The sequence below is a fragment of the Ambystoma mexicanum genome, chromosome 13, assembly GCF_040938575.1.
Source record: "Ambystoma mexicanum isolate Mex_15411 chromosome 13, UKY_AmexF1_1, whole genome shotgun sequence".
NCBI lineage: Eukaryota > Metazoa > Chordata > Amphibia > Caudata > Ambystomatidae > Ambystoma > Ambystoma mexicanum.
Genome location: NC_090938.1, coordinates 253,960,282 through 253,984,100, shown reverse-complemented (window position 1 = coordinate 253,984,100; position 23,819 = coordinate 253,960,282). Strand labels below are relative to the sequence as shown.

Sequence of the window (23,819 nt, the reverse complement as noted above, 5' to 3'; positions counted from 1 at the left end):
ATCTCCCTTTGCAGGCGACCCAGGATGCTGACAGGCGTGGCTGAAGTCCAGATGCAGGAGCTGACACGGTGAGCGTCCAGCTGCGAGGAGCAGAACAACGCGAAGCGTGAGTTGCTGATCGGGCGTGGTTTAAATAGCTTTGGAAGAAGTTCCAGGTATGTATCCTTCCACCGATCAGGTATGTATCCATCCCCGACCACACCCAGGTGGAAAGTAGTCCCAGAGGTAAAGTAGTTCCATTCAGGCCTCAAGAGGGCCTGGATGTAGCCGCATGGTCTGCATCAGGTAAGTGCACATTAAAACACTTGAACACATGTCTAGCTTTATGAGCCTGGCGCCTATGAGCCTGGCGCCTAAGGCGCCAGGACTGTGTCCAAAGGGCCCCAGCTTGGGCCCGCTGGCACTTCCTTGGGGGGAATGATGCCTGCTTCTGGGGTTGCTGGGTCGGACCTGGCTCCTTGGAGGTAGGCATCATGACAGAATGTCCCATTGCTCCTCCACGGCGTTCGGGAAACGCCAGCTCCCAATCCTAGATGGAGCACAGTGTCGGGAGAGAGATGTTTGCTCCACATCAATTCCATCCTTGAACTCTCCTGGACAAAATAACCTTGTGGTTCTTCAGGCCCTACTATCGCCTTCGAAGACAGAATCCTATCCCATCCTGGCATTAGTTGACTGCAGAGCTATGGGCGTATTTGTAGATCAAGATTGGGTCACTGCTCATAACATTCCACATGAAAGCCGAGTTACAATGCAACCAATAGAAGCAACTGATGGAAGGCCTCTTTCCTCAGGACCCATTACCCTTCAGACTAAAGAGATTCTACTTTCTATTAATCACCATCAAGAGAGAATCAAATTTGACCTCATTAAATCAGCCCATTATCCGATGGTTCTTGGATTGCCCTGGCTGCAGAGGCACAATCCTTACATCAACTGGGCAGCTGGCTCACTGTTTCTTGGATCTGAATATTGTATGGCTCACTGCCTATCCCTCGATACCTTACCAAAGCCTTCTAGAGACTTTCAAGAGAACCAACCAAGTCCAGTCACCGTTTCTTACATCATCCAGATTCCCTGATCCTAACAAACCTTTTCTGATGTTTTTTCGACCGCGATAGTCCAAGCTCTCCCTCCTCACAGGCCAGAGGATTGGGCCATTGATACCGAACCCACAGCTGTGATTCCTTTCGGCAGAAGGTTTATATTATCTGAACCTGAAAAGAAGGCTCTCCGAGAATACCTGGATACTAACCTGGAAAATGCCACCATACGCACGTCCAAATCTCCAGCGGGTGCTTCATTGTTCTTCGTTCCAAAGAAAGATACCAAAGAACTCAGACCATGTCTGGATTACCGTGGTCTAAATCAGTGCACTCTCAAGGACCGTTATCCTCTACCCCTCATCTCGGATATCGTGGAAGCAGTCGGAGGTGCAGTAATCTTCACAAAATTAGACCTAAGGGGTGCTTACCATCTCATTCGTATAAAGGAAGGTGACGAATGGAAAACAGCCTTTAGAACTCCCTTTGGCCATTTTGAATATCTGGTCATGCCCTTTGGACTTGCTAATGCCCCAGCAGTTTTTCAACGTTTCATGGATAGAGTGTTCTCGGACATGCTGTTCCTCTTCGTTATCGTCTACCTGGATGACATCTTGATCTACTCCAAGGACCTTGTAAGGCATGAAGAGCATGTTAAGGCAATCTTACAATTATTACCTGAACACAAACTCCTAGCTAAACCCGGGAAATGCCTGTTTCACGTCACTTCTGTTCATTAACTAGGATTTGTCCTTAGTCCAGAAGGAATTGGAATGGATCCTTCAAAGGTAAAGGCCATACTATCTTGGCCGGCTCCCACATCCGTGAAACAGATTCAATCTTTCCTGGGACTTGCCAATTTTTACCGAAAGTTCATACCGTCCTTCTCTGAAATTGTTCAACCGATTATTGTTCTCTTGAAGAAAGATGCTCCATTTCTCTGGCCTACAGATCAAGACAAGGCATTCCAACGATTAAAGACAGAGTTTACTCAAGCCCCCATCCTGGCTCAACCCGATATTAATCGGCCATTACTAGTGGAGACAGATGCATCCAATTACGCCATAGGAGCAGTACTAAAACAGGAATTTGAGGACAAATTGGAGCATCTCATTGCTTACCTTTCACGAACCCTGACGCCCAGTGAGACTCATTATTCCGTCTTGGAAAAGGAAATGCTAGCCATCCGCCAAGCCTTCACAGAATGGCGACATCTACTCCTGGGAGCTAGGCATCGAGTCCAGGTCCGTAAGGACCATCGAAATCTTCAAGTTCTACAATCTTTGGAGTGTAGGAACAGTCGTCAGGCCCGTTGGGCCTTCTTCTTTGCCCAGTACCAGTTCCACATCCATCGTGTCCCTGGATCACAAAACATAATTGCCGATGCCCTTTCCAGACGTCCTGACTATGAAAACTCTAAGGATCAGACCTTTCCAAAGATGTTTCCTCACACAATCTTTGTTGCCCAAGCACTCACCCTCCTGGAGAATATCCAAGGCCAAACTCGACTTTCGGACCTCTGCAAGGAGCACAAGAGAAATAACAGATGGAATCTCACAGCTAAGGACGGGTATCTATTCAAAGATAATCGCTTAGTCATTCCCACTCCTGGACTGAGACAAAGGATCACAAGTCTATGTCATGATACCTTACATTCGGGACATCGTGGGATAACCAACACTCTCCATATAGTACAAAGACAGTTTTGGTGGCCCAAGAAGGATGATATTAGGATCCATGTCCAAACATGTGCAATTTGCAATCAGAACAAACACGATAATAAGAAGACACCCAGACTCCTACTCCAACCAGCAATACCAACAAGACCCTGGGAATTCATCGCCACTGATTTTATCATGGAATTACCACCCACTAGAGGCTACACAACAATCATGGTCACTATTGATTTGTTTACTCATATAGCTCATTTTACATCCTTATCCAAACTACCTTCCTCATCAGACATTAATGGAATTTTCCTACAACACATATTCCGACTTCATGGGTTGCCTTCCAAGATCAGTTCAGACCGAGGACCTCAGTACATATCTCAGTTTAGGAAGCAAGTATGTCGTATTCTGGGAATCCAAAGTGCCTTATCCTCTGACTACCATCCACAAACCAATGGAGCCACGGAGCGTGTGAACCAGACTCTCCAACAATATCTACGATGCTTCGCCACCAAACTTCAGGACGATTGGTCACTCCTAATACCTATGGCTGAATTCACCTATAACAATTCAGATCATTCAGGTATCAAAACCAGTCCCTTCTTCTGTAGCCAAGGATTCCATCCATCTGTTCTACCCTCCGTACTCCCACATCCTACTCTAGTACCTGCAGTAGTCTCCTGGATCGAAAACCTCATCACACTACATAAGGAGGTTAAGGAATACCTAGAACAGGCCTGAGAAGATGTCAAACGTTATGCTGACTCTAAAAGAAGACCTGGACCTTCCTATTCAGTAGGAGATAAGGTTTGGTTATCCTCGAAGCTCCTTCCTCGACACCTGCGCCCCAATAAACTGGCTCCCAGATACTACGGTCCCTTTTCCATACAAGAAATCATCAACCCAGTGGCCTTTCGACTTCGGTTACCTGAATCTTGGAAAAGAATCCATCCAGTCTTTCACACTTCTCTGTTAAAACCATACATTCAGTCATCCCGAACAGCTCCTAGATCTACCACTGTTATTGTAAATGATCAACTGGAATATGAGGTTTCCAGTATTTGTGACTCAAGATATCGACATGTTCAACTACAATATCTGGTTGAGTGGAAAGGGTACCCTTCCAGCGAGTGTACCTGGGAACCTGTGTCAAACATGAATGCTCCTAGATTGGTTCGACGATTTCATCTGATCCATTCGGGCAAACCCGGAGGAGCTGGTTTCCAGAGGAGGCATACTGTCATGACCCGTCGTCTACGTCCTTTCTGGACCTCCTGGTCCCTGACTTGCAGGGGATTGCATGCAGTTATCCTTCCAACATGACCGCCCGGAACAGAATGCTCCGGATCAGTCTATGCGTTCCATGCTGCTCATCCTACAAAAGAGACACGCCCCCGCGGCTCTGCACATCTCAACGCTGCTGCTACCAGTAGTCGGACGTGCTTAGCCGGAGTTCGATCGGGGCTCTCGCTTGATTCCTTGTTCCCAGTCCCTTGAATTCCCTCCTGTTCCCTTTCCTCCCCAATCTCCTGGAAAACCTTCTGCGCTTGATTCACGGTCCTCCGTGCCTCCGAGCGTACCTTAATTACTTCCTGGAATTACCCTGGACTTTTGGAACGCTCCCGGAAACGGAACCGCTACTCTCATGCTGGACGCCGAAGATCGGCGTTCGGGTCTATACAAATCCCGGACTGTAAAGAAGAAGAAATCCCAGAAGGTCGCAATTACACAACCGAAACAGGTGAGAAGGGGAGAGACTTGTGACATATATCTTCTCAATGTTTAAGCTGCTCAAACCTCCAGATGTGATTAAAGCTCCTAACAGTGACCCTAAGAAAATTATACAATCTAAGAAAAAATATAAAAATATGCCAGTGATGGGTGAGAGAAAATCCAATGGGTCGACAGCTTTTTTAAGAAATCTTCGCTAGCCCCCGTCTATAGATAATAGGCATGCTCCTAAGTGACCAAGGAACAAATTAGTTCTCGTGGTAGCAAAATCCGTCAAAGAGCTCGCAAATGCACTCGAGATTGAGGAAGAGGTGGAAATAGTGAACCTCCCAGAGACAGGCCTGAGTGACCTTATTGAGAAAATTGAGAGAATACAAGAAGACAACGTTTGGAAGATATGAGTAGCTCTAAATGGGCCAAAATTGAGAGCCAAATAGACATAGCAACAATGCCCGAATCCAGCCCACGGGCTAGTATCAAGGACTACCTAGAAAGAATTGTCGCAGGCCAGAGTGAGCCGGTGATAAACAGAAGGAATGTTTTAAAATCGTTTCATTGCATCCTCCATGCCTGCCAGATATCCTCAGTGGACATTCAAATCGTTGAATTTGTGCTCGAAAAAAGGACTGATTGGGTCATATTGCACATGAACCCACAGGCCAAGAAGGATATATTACTTGCATCCAAAGATACATTTCTGCCTCTGGGCTATGAAGTAAGTGAATACCAGTGAAGGAGCAGAGCAAATTGGAGGGAGGCAACGGTTCCCAAAAACAAAAACACAAACTATTTTAACTGTAGCTGTTCAAATACAAGGAGAAAAAGAAGCCAAGAAGACCCTGATTGTGCCATATGCTTAGCCCTCCTCATTCACAAAAAAAGACCTGATTCAACTGAAGTTTACGGTGGCGAATCGGAAAAGAAATTCAGCGGAGGGGGAGAGGCTAGAAGCCTCTAGAGTGGAGGATAGATCATGGAACTGGCTATCAGGGGCACTCTGAACTGCAAAGGGGGAATAGATTCAAGGTTTTGTCAAGCCACAGCCCCTCAGAATTGCTTCTTGGACCACTAGAGGCTTTCGAGCTCTATTTATGGAAAACTCACACTGTCTAGAGAAATTTGATATACTCTGCTTTCAAGAGACATGGTTAAGAGTGATGCCGCTTTGTGACGGATATCCTGCCTTCCTGAACCCTGCCCCAAATGGTCTAACTGGACGTCCCTTCTCAGGGCTACTAACCCTCATTAAAATAGAGTCAGGTTGGAATGTAATGAGCATAGAATGTCCACACTCCTATGTTCACATTCTGTCTCTGTGGAAGCTGGGGGTTGACCAACAAATACCGCTACTAGTAATTAATATTTATTGGAGAGTAAATATGTCGAAATAAATTAAGCTAATACAGTCAATAATGAGGGCTGTGGATGAAGCAATGTGGGAATGGGATGATGCTAGGATTGTTGTATGTGGAGATCTAAATATGAGACTGCTCGACAAAGCTGGTTATCCACTGAAAGTGGGAGAATGGAGTGAAAGAGCACGTAAGTGGATGCATAACATGAGATCAAGAGATATCCATATGTTCAATGCCCAAACTCTGGGTGACATTCCAAGGAGTTGTACGTGGAAATGTGGAGACTGAAATAATTTATCGACTATTGCTTTGTGTCAGCGAATCTAAGGGAGAATGTAGAGAGATTTGAAATAATGCAACAGGCTACTAGTGATCATGACCTGTTGACAATCTCTATATCTGAGGAGGAATTGGGAAAATGTTTGGAGAAAATGGGGGAGGTTGAATTAGAATAGGGAAACAATCGCTTAAGGCTAAGACCTGTTGAGGTGACTCTATTAACTGGTCACTACAGGGCGATCAGGAATTGGTAAAGATGAGAAGTTTGATGTGAATGTCCATCAAAAAGATTTGGAGGGACGGAGAGAATTGTAAGGCAAAAATACAGAAATTGGTAAATTGTATACAAATTAATGAGAGCACAGAATGATGCTGAGCACATGCTCAAAGTAGTATGTGCAAAAAACTCCCTGAATATCTGGGAGTTGATTAATAAAGGAGGAACCTTCCGACATGCTAATTGTATTAGCATGGTGCCTGAAAAGTCTTGGGTCTCCCATTATACCTCTCTATTTGCGGATCCTGGTTGGGGAATTAACCATAGAGGAGGATTTGTCTCCCCTGATGGAATTTCACATTTGATGAGGCTGATGCCGTGATGGTGATAGGAAATCTAAGTTCATCCTGGGCGGCGGGGGCCAACGGTCTTTCCAATCAAGAACTAAAAAGAAATAAAGGACAATGGGGAAGGTTTTTGGTGGTCATGTTTGCTCAGATCATGCAGAACAGGACCTGGAGGGAGGCAAACATTGTCCTGATGTTCAAGAAAGAGGATAGGGCGTAGCCTAAAAATGACCATCCCATTGCACTCCTGGACTCCATGGGAAAGCTTTTCGCTACAGTCCTATTGAGGGACTTTAAAGCACGGGCAGAGAGGAGTGGTATCCTAGAACCTAGACAAACAGGGTTTGTCAGGGGGGTAGGAACCACCCTCAACCTCTTTAACATACTTAAAGAGGGGGGTGCTAGAATCGAAATCCTGCCTTTACCTAGCATTTATGGATCTCGAACAGGTGTTCGACGGGGTAATTAGGGAAAAACTTTGGCCAAAGCTTAGAGCTTGGCAATGCCCCGCCGACCTGGTAGAGACCATGGAGGCCCTCTATTTGGATACCTCAGTTAGGATTCGATTATCAACTAAAGACCATCTGTTGAAAAAAATTCCCACTCATCGAGGCTTAAAACAGGGGTGTGTACTAGCCCGCTTATTGTTTTGACTCTATATTGCTGACTTGGCTGAGTTGCAAAAAGATGTGATCACTTTTACTCCAAAAATTAATCGTATGGATGTGCCATGGGTATTATTTGCCAACAATCTAGTCTTTCTAGATCTAAAGCCCATTGGCCTCCAGAGGAGGATCGATACATTTTCCAACTTTCTGACTGAAAACGCCATGAAGATTAACATAGCCAAATCTAAAATATTGATCATGAAGTCAGCGTAAAAAAAACAGACTAGGGAATTACATGGAGAGTAGTCATTAACAGGAGTATGGACGAAAATGGTCATTATATCCATCTAAGGTCCAGGCTAGTCTCCTTAACCAATCAGGGAATTGCCTTTCATCGAATATTTGGAAAGTTCTCAATGGTTCCCGTTATCTCCTTCTACAAGCAGAAGGTAGCACAAATTCTAATATATGGAGCAGAGGCTATCCTACAACTATCATGGAAAATTTGGGAAAAGCTGGAAGGCTGGTTCTGGCGGAGAGTATTGCGGCTTCCAAATGCGTTGCAAAGGAGCTCAATCAGACAAGAATTGAAATTGCAATCTCTCAAGTCCACGGTCTTGTGCGAAACACTTGCCTTATATAGGAAATGTGTTTGTGAACCATCAGTGATCCCATTCGCAATTCTTGACTTCCAGAAAGAAGGGCAGAATAGGCATTTAACACAGTGGAGGATGAAGGTGTAGAGGATCCTGGAATAGAGGGGGATAGAAATAGGTGAACTGGTTGCCAATCCGACTAAAGTAAAGAAGAAGCTCCAAGTTATGGATTGGATTATTACTGTAGAGCAATGGGGGCTAAAGAAAAATTGAGACAGCCTTTGACGTCGGAAAAAAAAAGGCTTGAATTCTCTCCCATTCTATCTGCAAATATTCCTTTCATCGATCTATCAGGATCTCCTCCTTATATACCGGCTGAATATTCTTAATACCCGGGAGATACAATGGGCGAGGAAAATGCTGGGGATCTTAAATGCCCAATGTCGGTTTTGCAAGGAGAACGACTCCATAGAAACGTTACTCCATTTGGTAACCGCTTGTGAGTCATTGAGAGAAGTGAGAAGCACGTTTCTGGAGGGGCATGTGGTCACTGGTGGAACTTTGAGAACCTCTGAATGGTGGAAATGGGTCCTTTTTGGGGGAAAAGATCAGTCTGGTGATTGCAGTGATGAAGATGGTGGAATTTGTGTTAAACAAAGGTAAGGAATTAGAGGAGGAGGGTGTAAACAAGCCTGTTTGGGATCAATTTGTGTTTATCCCCAACTTTTCTTTCTTTTCTTGTTTTTGATGTCTTGATCACATATCTGGGAGATTTATAGTGCTACATGAAAGCTAATTTGATTTTGAAAGGATATTGTATGTTAAAGGTTTTAACTTTCTTGTTTTAATCCAATAAAACATTTTAATTAAAATAAAATGTGATCATGAAATAATAACTCCATTATTGAGTGTATTAGCTCGTATTTCTGGACATTTCGTTCCTGCTGACTTGGTTGTTGCTTCCTATGGGAAGCCGTAAACTGTTGTGAATCCTCTGCTGTCTGGATTGGAACCTACCAAGGCCCTTAACCTTTCCAACCTTCTTCACCCTTCTGGATCAAGCTGCCTCTCCTTCCTCCCTTAGTGTGCCACCCGGGTCAAGCCCAGCAATTGTACCTTCTTGTTCTTTCCCTATTTTTAAGGGTCTCCTCGACTCTGAACTATTACTCCACCTTGCTAAATCCATTGTTCTTGCACCAGAAGGTAAGAGTGAGGGGGAGGTTCGAACATAAGACCTATTAGTCTGTTATAGTGATGCCTGCATGCTCTGTCCCTTTTTTCATTGCAGCTATGAGGAGGGCCTTTGAGGCTTCCTCAGCCTTTCTGCCTTCACCCTCTTTATAGGCTGATATTTAGGTCTGCCCGGGAGGTCAGGGAGGAAGGTCTGCCACCTTCCAGGAGCTCTGCTGCTTCAGTTGTAACAGGAGGAAAAGGAATAGTACTAGCAGTATAAGCTCAACATTCAAAAAAAGAAAAGAAAACCCAATGCGACTTAAAAAAATGATAAGGGCATGATGCTTGTTGAACAGATTATACAACAATACCGTCCGACAAGTATAAACAAATGATGAGAGAGGAGAAAAGAAGCCTAAAGAAACTGCATGTCCATCCAGAAGCTTCCAGCGCCTGTTAGTTTGCAGAAAAAGCATGATCACATTCAAGGACAAGTCTGTGACAGTGAAGACACAAATCTACCTTACAGAAAAAAAGCTAACCGTCTTTAGTGTAGGAGGACCAATCAAACCTTAAAATGTAATTGGATCCAGGTGGTGAAGAACAAGTAATTAAAGTCACGAATATTTTTGGACAGGAGTTGTGGCAAGCTATGAAAAACTGTTTGACTTTGTCCGAGGATACGTAAAGGAACACATCCCAAAAATGTAGTTAAGCAAAGGTGCCACTCGCCTAACAGACTGAAAGTGACCAGTGCCTGCCACAGTGTGATGCATTCAAAAATCTTCTCAAAGACCTGACCAAAGAAAGCACCATTGAAATCGCTGAATCATCAATATCTGAATACTGCACATCCCAATAATGCAGATCAAACCTTGTACAATGTAAATTGCTCCTCTGCATTGTGAATGATGGATGCCACTAAAACCTTGTCACATACACGACCTGTTCTCCCATTTCACCAACGTTTTATCAGGGTTCACTGCCGTTATTGGCCTTGCTGCTCTCAACTTGGTGCGGTCTGCAGCAGTCATGATCAAAATCGACTTGCCACGCTGATGTTTTTTCAACTCAGTTGGACTGAACCATGTTTTATTTTTGAGGTCCTTTTAAATTATTTATTTTTTAACGGGACACCTGATTTTTGTTGTGCCTCCCTACGCCCATCTTCCCACCAAATGTTTCCCAGCATCAGTTTCCCTTGTTCCTTTTTCTGCCTCCGTTCTGCCTTACCTTTTGTGGTGTCCATGGGTTACCTTTTACAACCATGGCACAGATCTCAACGCACTGAAGGAAAATTACACAACAAACACGTATGTGACACATCAGCAGTAAGTCTAGGATGGTGCTTTAGGGAGCAGTGAAACGACTGGGTGGCTTTCGAAATTACAGACAGCAGGCCCAAATATACCCAGAAATAAATGCAGGTTGCTAAGGTCAGAAGTGAAGCCCCTAGTATCCAATCTTTCAGCCGAAGGGATCATGCCAAAAACAGAGATCCTGGAAGCTATGTGCAAGCGCCATGAGCAAAAAACACAGAACAGTTGAAGTCCTTCATGAGCCTGTCAAGACGATTATGAGAAATTTGTAGTAAACTTTTCAAAGAAAACAGATGCCTCAGAAGATTGTTAGAAAGGAACTGAGTACAATTGGAAGGAGTATTTGAGTGCACAGTGACCACCATTGCTAACATATGCAGAGAAGCCCCACAAAGCCTCAGCAAAGCAGAATGGAAAAAGGTGAAGGAATTGAGTGGACGAAATTCAGAAACATTGTGGAACACTATGACAACAAAGTCTAGCCACACAAAAGTCTTCTCGCTCTCCCTCCTTGTGATCATTCTGGCAAAACGCATATCATTTTAGAATGTAATAAACATTTAGTAACAGTTTATTGCATTCTAATTATTTAACAGTCACTGAACATTCATAAACAGCTTACTTGATGCTTAAAGAAAGTGCTTGTAGGAGTGAAATTTAAAATATAAGATTACCTACTGCTTATATTTTCTTTAGAAGCAGTCACCTTAATCCTTTATTTAGATATTAAAAACAATCATATTAATTACATTTTAAAGAGTTCCCCCTCGGACATCCTTCGTGGCCCCCCCACTGGTCTAGGATGAGACAGGAGTAAGTCTGAGGCAAACAATGTTCTATTCCCAAATACAACATAGAGGCGAGTGAGTGTTTTCCTTTCATCAGAACAGATTTATGTTATGTTAAGGGTACTTATATAGCGCACCATCACCAACGGAATTGGTCCCCATGCGCTCTGGTGGATCTGTAAACGAGAAGGTGGGAAGGGTTTTTAAGGTGAAGAGGGAGTAGGATAGTGAGAGGGGTGGTATACTGTTGGCAGCTTCAACTCGGTGGAAACCGGGTGCTGAGCTTTGGTGCAAGTATTGGATCGGTGTCAGTCCGCGTGTGCTGTTGGTGCAGCTTATGCGTTGCAGTGTGGTGAAGTGTGTGCAGCTTGTTGTGCGAGAGAGATGGTTGTGTGAGTTTTTCAGTGATATAAGTATTCAGAGATTTGAGCTTATGTTGTTAGTGGGTTGTATGAGATTTAACATGCTGGCCTAGTTGGTCTAAGTGTGGCACATGCTAACATTCACAATCCCATCCAGCTACGGCGCAGGCCAATGTTCTCAAATTCCAAGTGTGGCACATGCTAATATTAGAGTTCCATCCAAGTGTGGCAGATGCTAACATTCACAATCCTATCCAGATACGGTGCAGGCCAATGTTCGCAATTCTAACTGTGGCCCATGCTGACATTCACAATCCTATCTAGATACGGCGCAGTCTAATGTTCAAAATTCTAAGTGTGGCACAAGCTAACATTCAAGTTCCATCTAAGTGTGGCACACAGTGCTTTAAGTGGGCCGGGGCCTGCCGGGGTCTCCAGAAAGTGGGGCTGAGCCGGGGGCCTGGCGGGGCCCCCAGTCCCATACAACATTGGCGGGACGGTTTATCCCACCACGGACGCAGCCGCGATGGGAGATGCGCCCGGCATTATGTCGGGCAAGCTGACAGAAGTGCCAGCCAGCCACAGCGACACTGAGGCTGGCTGGCATTTCTGTCAGTCAATGTAACTTCCTCTGATGACCCCTCATCAGGGTCATCAGAGGAAGTTACTGTCCCTTTGTTTGCCCTCCCCAGGTCACTGACCCTCAGCGAACCTGCGGGCTCCATGATCTAATATGCAGATTAAATCACAGAGCCCGCGGGTTCGTAGAGGGTGAAAGACACCTCAGGCTCTGTGATCTATCTGCTCTGAGCAGAGATCACTGAGCCTGAGGCGCCTTTCTCCGTTGGAAAAGCAGGTGTGGCATTCGTGTGATAGCTGCTTCTTAGCGGTAGGTGTGGTGGTTGGGAGATCAGGAGTATGTGTTTGTTCTGGCAAGTTGTTATCCAGACCGATTTTGGCTGCGTTATAGGCCTGAGGAGAACGCCTAGGCTGGAGGGTGTGTAACCAGCTGTGTTTAGTTAGGAGGATGCGGAGTATGAGGCAAGTGATGGTATGAGAACAGCCATACCGAATGGTGTCATAGTACCGCTCTCTCTACTGACTTGAACTTCGGTTCCCGAGGGCGTTCAACCTACTAGATCATACCAATGGTACATAAGGCGCTATGTAAATGTAAAATAACATAACATACATTTATATATTTGTTTGCGCACCTTACTGTGATTTGTGCACTTTTAGGCCATGCCCACAAATACATCCACGCCCCCAAACGAGGGCACCCCCTCAATTTCTTAACCCACTTAAAGCACTGGTGGTACATGCTAACATTCACTATCCTATCTAGATACGGTGCAGGCTAATGTTCGCAATTCTAAGTGTGGCACATGCTAACATTCAAGCTCCATCTAAGTGTGGCAGATGCTTAATGCTTTATGTCGAACTGTTCCCGTCAAAGAAGGACATCACTCACCTTCAAAAGACGGTTCTGTGGCATTTCTCCCGTTTGTCAAATAATTTCAAAGCCAACTGAACAATGTGTTACTGCCACTCTTAATACTGTTCGAATCCTCGAAAACTAAAATAATTCCGTGTTCCTAGGAAGAAATGAAGCAAAGTGTGTAACCTAACGCGCATGTCAAAGACATGGCACACTGTTTCCCAGATCATGCTCACACCACGGGAAGCATTCGAGTAGAACGCACACAGAGGAGAATTGCCTTCTTTTGATTTGTGTAAACAAAAACGGATTTCTATGTATACACCAACCACTAGCAAGTCGACGACCGACCAGTCTTCCGGCAGTAATATCTGCCTTGCCTTGGGGTGGGAGCAAGCATAGAGGGGATTAAGCGAGGTCTGATACTGCGCATGCACTTCCAAAATACTACACTTCTGAGCGTGCGCAGAAAGCCATAGCCAGCGGATTTGCCTAAGCATGCTTGTGAGATCAGTGAACCCCAATAGAGCATGCTCGCTTATTCTTGCACCGAGTCCGTCTTAAGCTGGTCTACAGATGATAGATAACCTGATGCTCTCTGCTCTCTTTAAAATCCGGAAAATATTTCCATAAACTGCCGTGTCTGTTTAATGGTATTTACAGAGAACTGTTTAGGCGTGAGCCTGGGTTCTTTTTCTTAGGTGTTTTGTTACCAAGGAAGGTGACGGTGATTTTCTTAGTGGTGTGGTGCTTGGGGAGAGCGCTGTCTATGCCCCAGGGCTCCGTCTTCATAAAAAAGCGACGGCGTGGTTGGTTCTGTTCACTTCCAGACCACTCGTATTGCAGAAGAACATTTTCATCCTCAAAATAACAATGAAAAACCGAAAGCACATGTTCCAGCAATGCTCAAATCAGGTGAGTGTAGTGATACCCCGTGGCCCATCTCAAGGGTTGGGCGGTAATAATACTAAAGTATTTCATTTGGCACATGCTACCATAGTGTTTGCCTTTCCTATATAGGCTTAAATAGCAGATGTATGAGAACTGTTACTGTTGTGCGAATTGTTGTAAATCTCCCTGTTGACTTCTCACAATCTTTATACAACGTACAACAGTGGTGATTACAATTCGAAATTCCTTCCCCCCTACAATGATCCCAAAACCGATTCCTAAGATATTCAGTGTGTGCATTATACATTTATTTTTCAAGCAGTACCACTAAATATAAAGAAACGGTGAAAGTGAACTTTGTGCAATATATTCAAACAATAAAAGGTGCTAATTTTGAGGTTTTCACCGTTACATTTGTATTGATTTCTCTGTAGTCTGAAATCTTGTGCTTCCAAATCCTTAAAACGTGACCAGGTTTGAGAGCATTACTTACTACGCAATCAGTTTAATCTGTATAGCACAGTCGTGTTGATTTCTGAACGATTTTTAGTGGCGGGTGGTGAAAGTGTAGTGGCATCGACAGTGTCGGTGCTTTTAATTGGAAATGGGCTCTGGGGGGCTCGAACAACTTCCCTCATGCTGGCAGTCTTATGACACAGTCCTTTTATTCGAGACGTTACAGACTGCCTTTTGCTGGCACCCTGAGGACATCACCTCCCACCAATCACCTTGTTGGCTTTTTACTCTGATTTCCCTGACCTCGGCACCCTGCTGTCAAAGAGCAGTTAATCGTTTTTCTGCAGCCATTTTATATTTCTGCTCCCTGGCTCCCGTGATAATATGCAGCAGTTCTATTGGCTTACTTATAATTAAAATAATACCAAAATAAAATGATACATGACGGTGATGAGGACTTTATTATAATGTAAGCCACCCACCCAAGTGTGCCTCAGAGACTCTTTTTTTTTTCCCCAGTTGTAAGGCAGGGAGCTCCAAACTCTATGGTGAAACATCCACCAGCCCTGACACATCTTTAGCTGGCTGTTTGTAGTAGGAAGTGTCCATGTGCGTTTGAGGTATACTAACTTGGAGGCATTCCGTCATAATTCCCCTGATTGTACTAAGCCCCATAAGAACATGCACCAAATGCCTGAACCTGCAATTTCTCATTTTAATGTTAAAGGTATATGTACCACGCACCATCAACCAACGTTGGTCCCCAGGTGCTCAGGCGGTTCTGTAAACGAGAAGGCGGGGTGGGATAGTAAGGTGGAGAGGGAGTAGGAAAGTGAGAGAGGTGGTGTCCTGTTGGCAGCTTCAGGTCGGTTCCCCATGCTGTGGAAGTTGGAGAATTAATCCAAGAGCTAGATTTGGAACTTATCTCCTTGACAGAAACATGGTTTACCGATGGGTCTCAAACTATGTTTCACAAGCTTGTACCTGAGATCTATATCATCCAAGCTATTAACGGAGAGGACAGGAGAGGAGGAGGTATAGCCATAATTTATAAAGCATCAATGAATATCTCACACCTGGAAAAATTAGATTAGAATGACAACATACAATTTGGAGAATTTTCAATTCTAATCTCCCACATTAGGGCTATAAAGGTGCTCTTGGGATACAGACCACCAGGCCATTGGGAAATTTCTTGGACAAACTAGATGCCCACCTCACCTTAACGGGAAGCAAATACAAAGAGCTCCTCTGTGTGGGGGATTGTAACATCTGGCTGGAGAATAACGCACACCCTAACTCTGTTGCCCTAAGAGAAATCTTGGACAATCACAGTCTAGAGGTTATCACGAAGGAATCCTCACATAAGGGGTAATGCCTAGACCTATTAGCAGTAAGAGGAGATGCGGCTTGATTCCTTAAGTCCATGCCACTCTTGTGGTCAGACCACCATGTACAATTATTTGGACTAGGGGTAAGGGGGTCACAAGAGGGGAGAGGATGGGAAAATATTCCAGTATGGATCAGAAAGTCAGAGGATCTGGAAAAGATCCCAGGAGAGGAAGTGGAATCAAGGCTGGAAAAGCTAGATCTCAAACTCCACTGTGAGGAGTTTTTCAATAAGGGGGCAGAGCTTTCGGAGGAGATTTGTGATAAAAATATGCACCTCTAAAATTAAAAGTCACAAAAAAAAAACAAATCATGGTTTGGACCAGCACTGGCCCTTATGCGTAAACAGTTACACCAGGCCAATAAAGGATGGAGCACCTCCAAACAGGATAGAGATGCAGTGAAGGTGAAAGTCATGTTAAAGGAATACAAATTAGCTCTCTTCACAGCAAAAAAAGAGTTCCTCCAAAGACAAATCAAACGGGCAGGAAACCAAGCTAGAGCACTATTTGATGTAGTGGTAAAGTTTAGGAACCCAATGTGCATGGCAGCTCCCACCACTGCTACCCAGGAACAGGCTACCAAGTTTAATAACTTTTTTTGAAGAAAAGATTCTGGACATCGAGAAAAGCATTGCCAAAGTGAAAATGGGAGAAAATTGGGAGGAGCCCCTAGAAGAGACAGAAGCTCTAAAGGGAGAAGATGAGAGCTTCCATTTTAAAAGCATTGAAAATGAGACTGTGCTGGCTACTAAGCCTACTAAGGACCTGGCATTTCCAATACCAGTGTGTACAACCTTTTGGTTGGCAGCAAATCTTGCGCCATTCCTAAAAAAGTTTATAAATAAATCCTTAATGGAGGGTCATGTCCCAAGTGCCTCGAAGGGAGCACTGGTAAAACCTCTACTGAAAAGCCACATTTAGACCCCATAGTTCTTAAAAACTATCGTCCAGTAGCTAATCGTCCAGTAGCTAATCTATGCTGGCTCACTAAGATCTTAGAGAAACTGGTCTGTGGCCAATTTCAGGACTTTGTGGACAATAAGAGCCTCCTGGATGAATGAGTCGGGGTTTTAGCCTAATCATGGAACAGAGACCGCCTTTTTGGCAGTTCAGGATGATCTACTAGATGCCACAGATGGGGGAAGATCCACAATATTGCGGATGCTGGACCAGTCTGCGGCCTTCGATACGAAGATTGATACGATTGACCATAAGATCATTCTTCAATGCATTGGGATGGTCGGAAGAGCCTCAAAAGTAGTGGTAGAATGGTTCAGTACCTTCCTGTTCGTGAAGGACAGGACCCAGCGTGTAACACTGGGAGGGTTTCTATCAGAACTACTATGGCTAAAATGTGGAATTCCAAAGGGATCAGCATTGTCACCATTGATCTTTAATCTATACATCCGCCCACTATTTGATATATTAAGTAAGTATGGATTGAGATTTCATTCTTACGCTGACGACACCCAGATTTATGTGGAAACAGAGAATATAGAGGAGGCCTTTGAAAAAATTGACCAGTGCATGCAGGAAATACAAAAAATGAAAATGAATGGCATGCAATCAGCTACAGCTTAATGCAGCCAAAACAGAGGTAATTCTGTTTGGAGCAGCCAGTAAGCTGAGGGCTGAAAAACAAAAGATAACTCCATGGATTTTAGGAGAAGAAATCCAGTTTTCAAAGAAAGTAAAGAACCTTGGATGCACATTGCAGGAAAACCTAGGGAGTGAAGCCCAGGTAGGCGCCAACGTGAAGGTTGTGTACTACTCCCTACGTATGCTTAGGAATGTGCTCCCTTTTGTGGCAGCGGAAGATCGCCCAGTGGTCGTAAGGGCATTTACTAACTCCCATCTCAATACTACAACAGCCTACTGACAGAGATCCCTACCAAACAGATGATGAGACTTCAAAGGGTCCAGAATGCAGCAGTTCGGCTGATTGCCCACCTGGGAAAAAGAGATCATGTGTCAGCCTCACGTAGATCTCGCCATTGGTGGCTGGTGCAAGATTGGGTAAAGTTCAAGATGGCTTGCCTTATGTACAAATGCTTTTACGATCACGCATCAAAATATTTGAGTGCTAGGATCCACCACCTTGAGCCAACCAGAGATCTCAGATTGGGAGATAAAATGTTAATGACCATACCCCGGACTAAATAGATCTCGAAGGGGGATAGGTGAGTTCATCAGTCTTTGGTCCAAAGTTATGGAACCAGCTGCCACTTCCTATCTGCTTATGTTCATCGCTGGAAAGCTCTAGAAAGGCACTAAAAACCTTCCTATTTAAGTAAACCTGAAAGATCTATACGACAGCTGTTATACTTTGATCACCTTGATCGATACAAACCATAGTAAACATCTGCGCCCGAATGCAGTTTGTTCTGCTTGGTGCGTGTTAAAAATTCTCAAAATGAACACCGTGCACTGAGCTTTGGTGCGATTATCGGATTGATGTCAGCCCTCGTGCGTTGTTGGTGCAGCTTATGTGTTTGTTGCGGTGTGGTGAAGTGTGTGCGGCTTGCTGTGCAAGAGGTGGTTGTGTGGATTTTTGTATGAGTTAAGTATGCAGAAATGTTGTGGTTTTTGGTTAGTGGGTTATATGTGTCACAACCGACCTTCGTAGTTTGGTTAGATGCTGAGATTTGAGAGTCCTGTATGTGGCGGAGAGGCCTAGGTATCGTAAAACATTACGTTCCATCGTACAATGGACAAAACATGGCAGCTACACCTAGATTTGAGAGTCCTGCAGAGTGGATACGATGCAGGCTAATGTTCACAATTCTAAATAAAACATTTGCAAATCTATGTAGATGCAACGCAAGGCAATATTCACACTTCTATCCAGGTCTGGCACTTGCTCACATTCACAATTCTGTCTGGAAGTGACGCAGGCTAATGTTCATAATTCTAAGTGTGGCACTTGCTAACAATCACAGGTCTGTCTGGATGTGACACAAGCTAGTAATGACTAATGGCGCAAAACATCAGCAGTAGGCTTAGAACTGTCTTGCAATGATCTTTATAAAGAGAGGACATCTGCTCCCGAGACAGACACTGTGGTTGTATTACAATACAAAAACATTTGAGTTGATTATTTTTTTAAATAAAAAAATCTTTATTTGCAGGTTGATCTATAAATAGCAGAACAACCATCTTGTATTACCCATCTCATATCACCCGTCTAAAGAGAGGCACATCTTTTGTGTCTCTTTAGGGTGCCTGGGAACATGAATTCTATGTTTGCATTAGTCAGAAGATGGCCTAAATGTGATCATAAGTCTCTAGCTAATTGATGGCAAATAAATTGACGTGTTAATACGGTTGGTCTCATAAATTGCCTTATGTGCTGGTCACTTGCCGTGAACAAAACTCTTATCAGTTGTCACAGGGCAAAATATTCTCTTATCTCTTGAATTTCAGAGGTAACCTAGTGGTAGTATTCTGGGCCTAATTCAGTCTAGTTAGTGATTTCTCTGGTAGGCACAGATAAATACTGTTACTAAAGTTGGGCTCTGCCGAAATAAAAGCATTCACGGGCAGGACACTGTGATAAAAAAAACAGAAATGGCAATAGATGTTTTAACTTTCCCAACTTAATAATGCAAATCTTAACCATTATGTAGGAATGGATGTAAAGATTGAAAAAGGAGTTGAGTTGGAGATTACCCGAGTCGAACACCACAGTTCAAGGGTCTAGGTGCTGTAGGGAAGGAGCCCACCTGAATAGATTTTGATCGGGATGATCAAAAAGAATCAAGCTAACCATCGGCTATGACCCCCCCTAATCCATACAAATTCAAACCGCTAGAAAGATAGCATGACCTAATCTATCAAATTCCTTGGTCAGGTCCAGTTTGACTAGTGCCATGCACACACTGCTATCAGTTTTGTCCCCAAATAGTTTGAGCTGTATGCAGAGTGTCCTAAACCCAAGCTGAGCCAAGTCCAGAAGATAATCCTCGCTTAAATGGCTCACCATTGCTCTTTCTAACTGTTTAACAAGAAGCAGTCGATTATCCAGAAATTACTGACCACCAGGGTCGAGTGGGTGGTTTCCTTAACGGTGGGCAAACCACCACTCGCTTCCATTGCCCAGGTACCATCAAGATGTTAAGAATGTGTTAAACAGATTCATGATCTCAGTCTTACATTTTAAATGGGATGAAATCAGATGGTGATCCAGAACACCCGGCTGTAATAATAATGTATCCACCTGCTTGGAACTCAAGAGCTGAACTTTTTTAACATTGGTGCAGGTAGCGTACTTCGAGAAAACAAAGGTTCTTCTCTACCGTTCTTTCCCATTCTTCATAAATTCAGGTCCAATTTTCTCAGCGAAGTACCTCGGTATGTTTTCGAGCATTACTTTGGTGGCATTGTTTCTGGAGAAAAGGACTGAGGACACCTTAAATACTTAATAATTAGAAAGTTCCTTAGTGCACGGTACAAATGTCCTTTAACATTATCACCACCGGAGTGGTCCCCTGATGCACTGGCGGCACTGAAAAAGGGAGGGAGGGCAAGTTAGTGGGATAAAGCAGGAAAAGTGCAAGTGAGCAGTGATGTGCTGTTGGCGGCCTCAGCCCGCTAGGTCCGTTGGCTGGGCCTGGGGTGCTTGCGGCTGGTAGTCTTTGTGTACTGTTGTGGAAGTCTGTTTGTTATTGTTGTATTGCAGTGTAGAGAAGTTTGTGCGGTTTGTTGTGCTGTAGGTTTGTGATTGTGTTTGGTTTGGAGTTTGAGAGGTGTGTGCAGAGGGGGGAATTGTTAGTGGAATTGGTTAGTTCGCATCTCTATCCTGAATAGAGGCGCTGGGCTTGTGTAGTCTCTCCTGATGCGCCACAGATCTGATCTGGGCCCATCTTGCATTCAATGTCCCTTTCACATCTGTCCCCCACTTCAACCAGCCTCCCTTCCTACTCCCGTGGCCAGAGCATCTGCCTATGTCCACCACTCAGCTAGTGTGGTGATTGTCAGTATCTCGACAATTCAATTGACACTTGGTACCTAGTGACAACTAAGGGGGGTGAGGTGGTTGGTGGGATTGTCTGGGGTAGTTGAGTCCGTCTCCCTGGGTGTCACCTGTGTTTCAGTCTATCTGGTGTCATCCGTCCCGTTACTGTGGGAGCTCCTGTCGGTTCTGGGACTGTCGGTGTCCTTTCCAGTTTAGTTGACTGTCAGTGTCCTTTTTTCTGTTTTGGTTTTTCAGTTTGAGTCTGTGGTCTTGAAGAGCCAGGTTTTTAGTAATTTTCGGAATTTATGGTGATCTTCCATGTTTATTATCTCTTTTGGGATGTTGTTCCAGGTTTTTGCGGCTAAGTGGTAGAAGGAGGTGCCTCCAAGTTTTTTCTTAAGGTATGGTTTTAGTTCCAGGCGGATTTAGTTGCTGGATCAGAGGGGCCTCTTTGGTTTGTAGATTATTTTCTTTTGAATGAATTCTGCTCCCCATGTGCGTTATGCACATGGTTTTGAAGGTGATGCGATTGTTTTACTGGGAGCCAGTGTAGTGTTTTTAGGGCAGGAGTGATGTGATCTCTTCTGGATAATTTGAGGAGTACTCTGGCTGCCGCATTTTGGATTCCTTGTAGTTTCTTCAGGAGGTATTCTGGTATTCCGAGGTAGAGGCTGTTTGCATAGTTGATTCTTGACATGATGAGGGTGACAACGGTGAGTGTTTTGTGCGTGAAGGAGAGGAAAGGTAGGATTCTTCTTGCCGTGCGGAGAAGGAAGAAACATTCCTTCACTGTTGCGTTTATTTGTGGTTCTAAGGTTAGGGTATTGTCCATCAGAACTCCCAGATTCTTTACTACCCTAGATGGTGTAGGTCCGCTTCCCATTTCCGTTGGCCATGGGATGGCGGTTTCGTTCCCTTGGTCTTTGGATATGATCATGATTTCGGTCTTTCCTGAGTTGATTTTCAGGTTGTTGGTATTAGCCTTAGAGAGGTTAGGCGTGTTGTCTGCTTAGTCTTTTTTTTTTTTGGGCGTGAGAATGGGCCTTTTATATAGCCAAAACGGCTTACGAGATTAGAGTACAATAATGGGGTTGTGAGATTGTGGCCAGTTTCTTTCTAAGTACATCATTTTTAATTTTAATGTTATATTCTAGTTGTATGTAGTTCAAATGAAACTTTTATAACTTACATTATTTCAAAACACATATCTTATTTAAAACATATACAATTCATTATCAATCTTATGGATCTTCATCATCTTCTACAGTCGAAACATAGAATCGAATTCATGGATTTCATTTCATTTCATTGTTCATTAATCATTTTCTCAAAGCAATAGAACATTGTGCCACACCCTAAAGTGCAATGTGCATTGCTCCTAGGTCAGTATTTAAATAATATACCAGAACTTTGTTTTGTTCTGGCTCATTGAGTTAGAACATATTGTCATGCGCCGCCTGTGAAGTGCTGGCAGCGGAGGAAGTTTCACGAAGGACTGCATCGGTTCCACCTACCCTCAGTGTTCTAGTCTTCTCCCAACATGGCTGCCGCATCTATATTGGTGGCCGGTGACAGGAGCTCACTGCATTGTATCTGCTTTTTGGGTAATACGCCTGGCTCTTACTCTTCTGCCTGGAGTTCTAGCATTTTGCCTTCTCAGACATCCCGCTTTGCTCTGGTACTCTGACGGTACTCTTCTTGCCTGTCTTCACTTTGCTTTCTGTTAACCTGTATTTCTGCGTCTCCACGGTTCTTTCCATTTTCCACTAGTCTGTTTAACTTTTCACTGTCATTCTCACTTTCACCCGACACCTGTTTGTACGGCTTCTGACTCTCCTGTGATCTGTACTCGATCCCTTTCTTAGGGGCTCGGTTCCTTGTTTTCTCTGCTGCGTTTTGTTCAGCGTTTTCACCCTTTAATTTCCTTGTGGGTGTTCTTGCTGGACTTCCGCTTACTTTTACATCCCCGCATGGGTTTCTGTTTGCTGTGCTCTTACCTGTCTGCCTTTTGTCCGCATCTGTTTCCCTCTATCTTTCTGCGCTCGCGCAGATGCCTCTTTCTGACCCTGTGGAACTCTTGCTGCAAACTCTTGTATTAACCTGGAGAGTGGTCCTCAATGCCGCACCTGGCAGTCATCTCCTACATCACCCAGCTCCCCCCCCCCAAGAGCTTCAATAATCATCCCGGATGTATACTTCAGAAGAACCAACCTCCTTACTGGTTTTGCCTGACGCTCTAACAAGTTGGGCGCTCCCGCTCCATCAAGAACCTACATTCCAGAAAGAGAGGGACTTAACCACTGGACTTTACCTTTAAGGCAGCACTTTCTATGTGGTTTTTGGAGTACAATCCTTTCAGGGTTTGTTGTGCCCAAGAGGCTTTTTCCCTGATCTAGGGGGGGCTTGCGCCTCGGAGTTCCCCGGGACTTGGTATAATTAGCAGGTCAGGGTGGCCTCTGAGGGAGCTCGCCCCTATCTTCATCAAAAGAAGGAGAAGGAGCCCAAGGAACCTGTCACAAATGGCCCCAGTTTTTATTAGCCACAATCCCCGACAAAGTGTGATATTTGGTGGGGAAAAAACATAATGTTCACTTTTTTTCGGTGTTCTGAGTAATACATTCTGGGCCGATTTGCGCAAGTCAGACCTCTGTAGATCCCACGGGTGTCCTCTTTTCAGAAATGCATGGGGTTCCCAGTTTTCCTTGGTTGCTTGGACACCCTAGGCCCATATCTGTATGGTGTGTGCTTCAGAAAAAATCCTGAAATTCAGCTGTCGGAAAAGACTTGGGGTTAGCCATGTTTTAGGCTTTCCCCTTGGTGTCTAGGTAGGTGCACCCACACATGTGAGGTACCGTTTTCATCGGGACACGTGTGGGGACGTGGGAAGGTAGGCCATGTGTTGTGGGTGGCCAGAGCGAATGTCTGAGAATTGTCTTTATTTCCAGACAATTTCAGCGACATTTCCCTCTGTCCACTCAGCGACGTTGCCTACAACAGATGTCATACCTTCCCGCAGGTGTCCCGACGAAAACGGTACCTCACATGTGTGGTGAACCTACTGGGGCGCAAAAGGAAAAGGCTAACCCACTGGTAACCTCAAACCTTTCTTTCGGCACAGCACATTTTGTTCATTGGGCAACTTACAGATTTGGGCCTAGGGTGTCGAAGCCAGCAAGGAAAACGGGGAACCCCATGCATTTT

At 44.4% G+C, this 23,819-nt stretch overlaps 2 protein-coding genes across 3 annotated transcripts in view; one reads left to right on the top strand and one right to left on the bottom strand.

The window, feature by feature from the left end:
• LOC138521155 (zinc finger protein 684-like) overlaps positions 1–13,313 on the bottom strand; it is a 227,747-nt gene extending 214,434 nt beyond the window's left edge. The window contains exon 1 of the mRNA XM_069633734.1: positions 12,960–13,313. Coding sequence (XP_069489835.1) covers positions 12,960–12,983 — 24 coding nt within the window. The 5' untranslated portion in view covers positions 12,984–13,313. The remainder of the gene's footprint in view (positions 1–12,959) is intronic.
• Positions 13,314–13,329: 16 nt separating this feature from the next.
• The window catches only part of LOC138521154 (zinc finger protein 75A-like), a 111,727-nt gene continuing 101,237 nt past the window's right edge, over positions 13,330–23,819 (top strand). The window contains exon 1 of one of the 2 annotated variants that reach the window (XM_069633732.1): positions 13,330–13,841. In XM_069633732.1, the coding sequence (XP_069489833.1) occupies positions 13,800–13,841 (42 nt within the window). In that variant the 5' untranslated portion in view covers positions 13,330–13,799. The remainder of the gene's footprint in view (positions 13,842–23,819) is intronic. The other variant, XM_069633733.1, reaches the window with a different exon arrangement.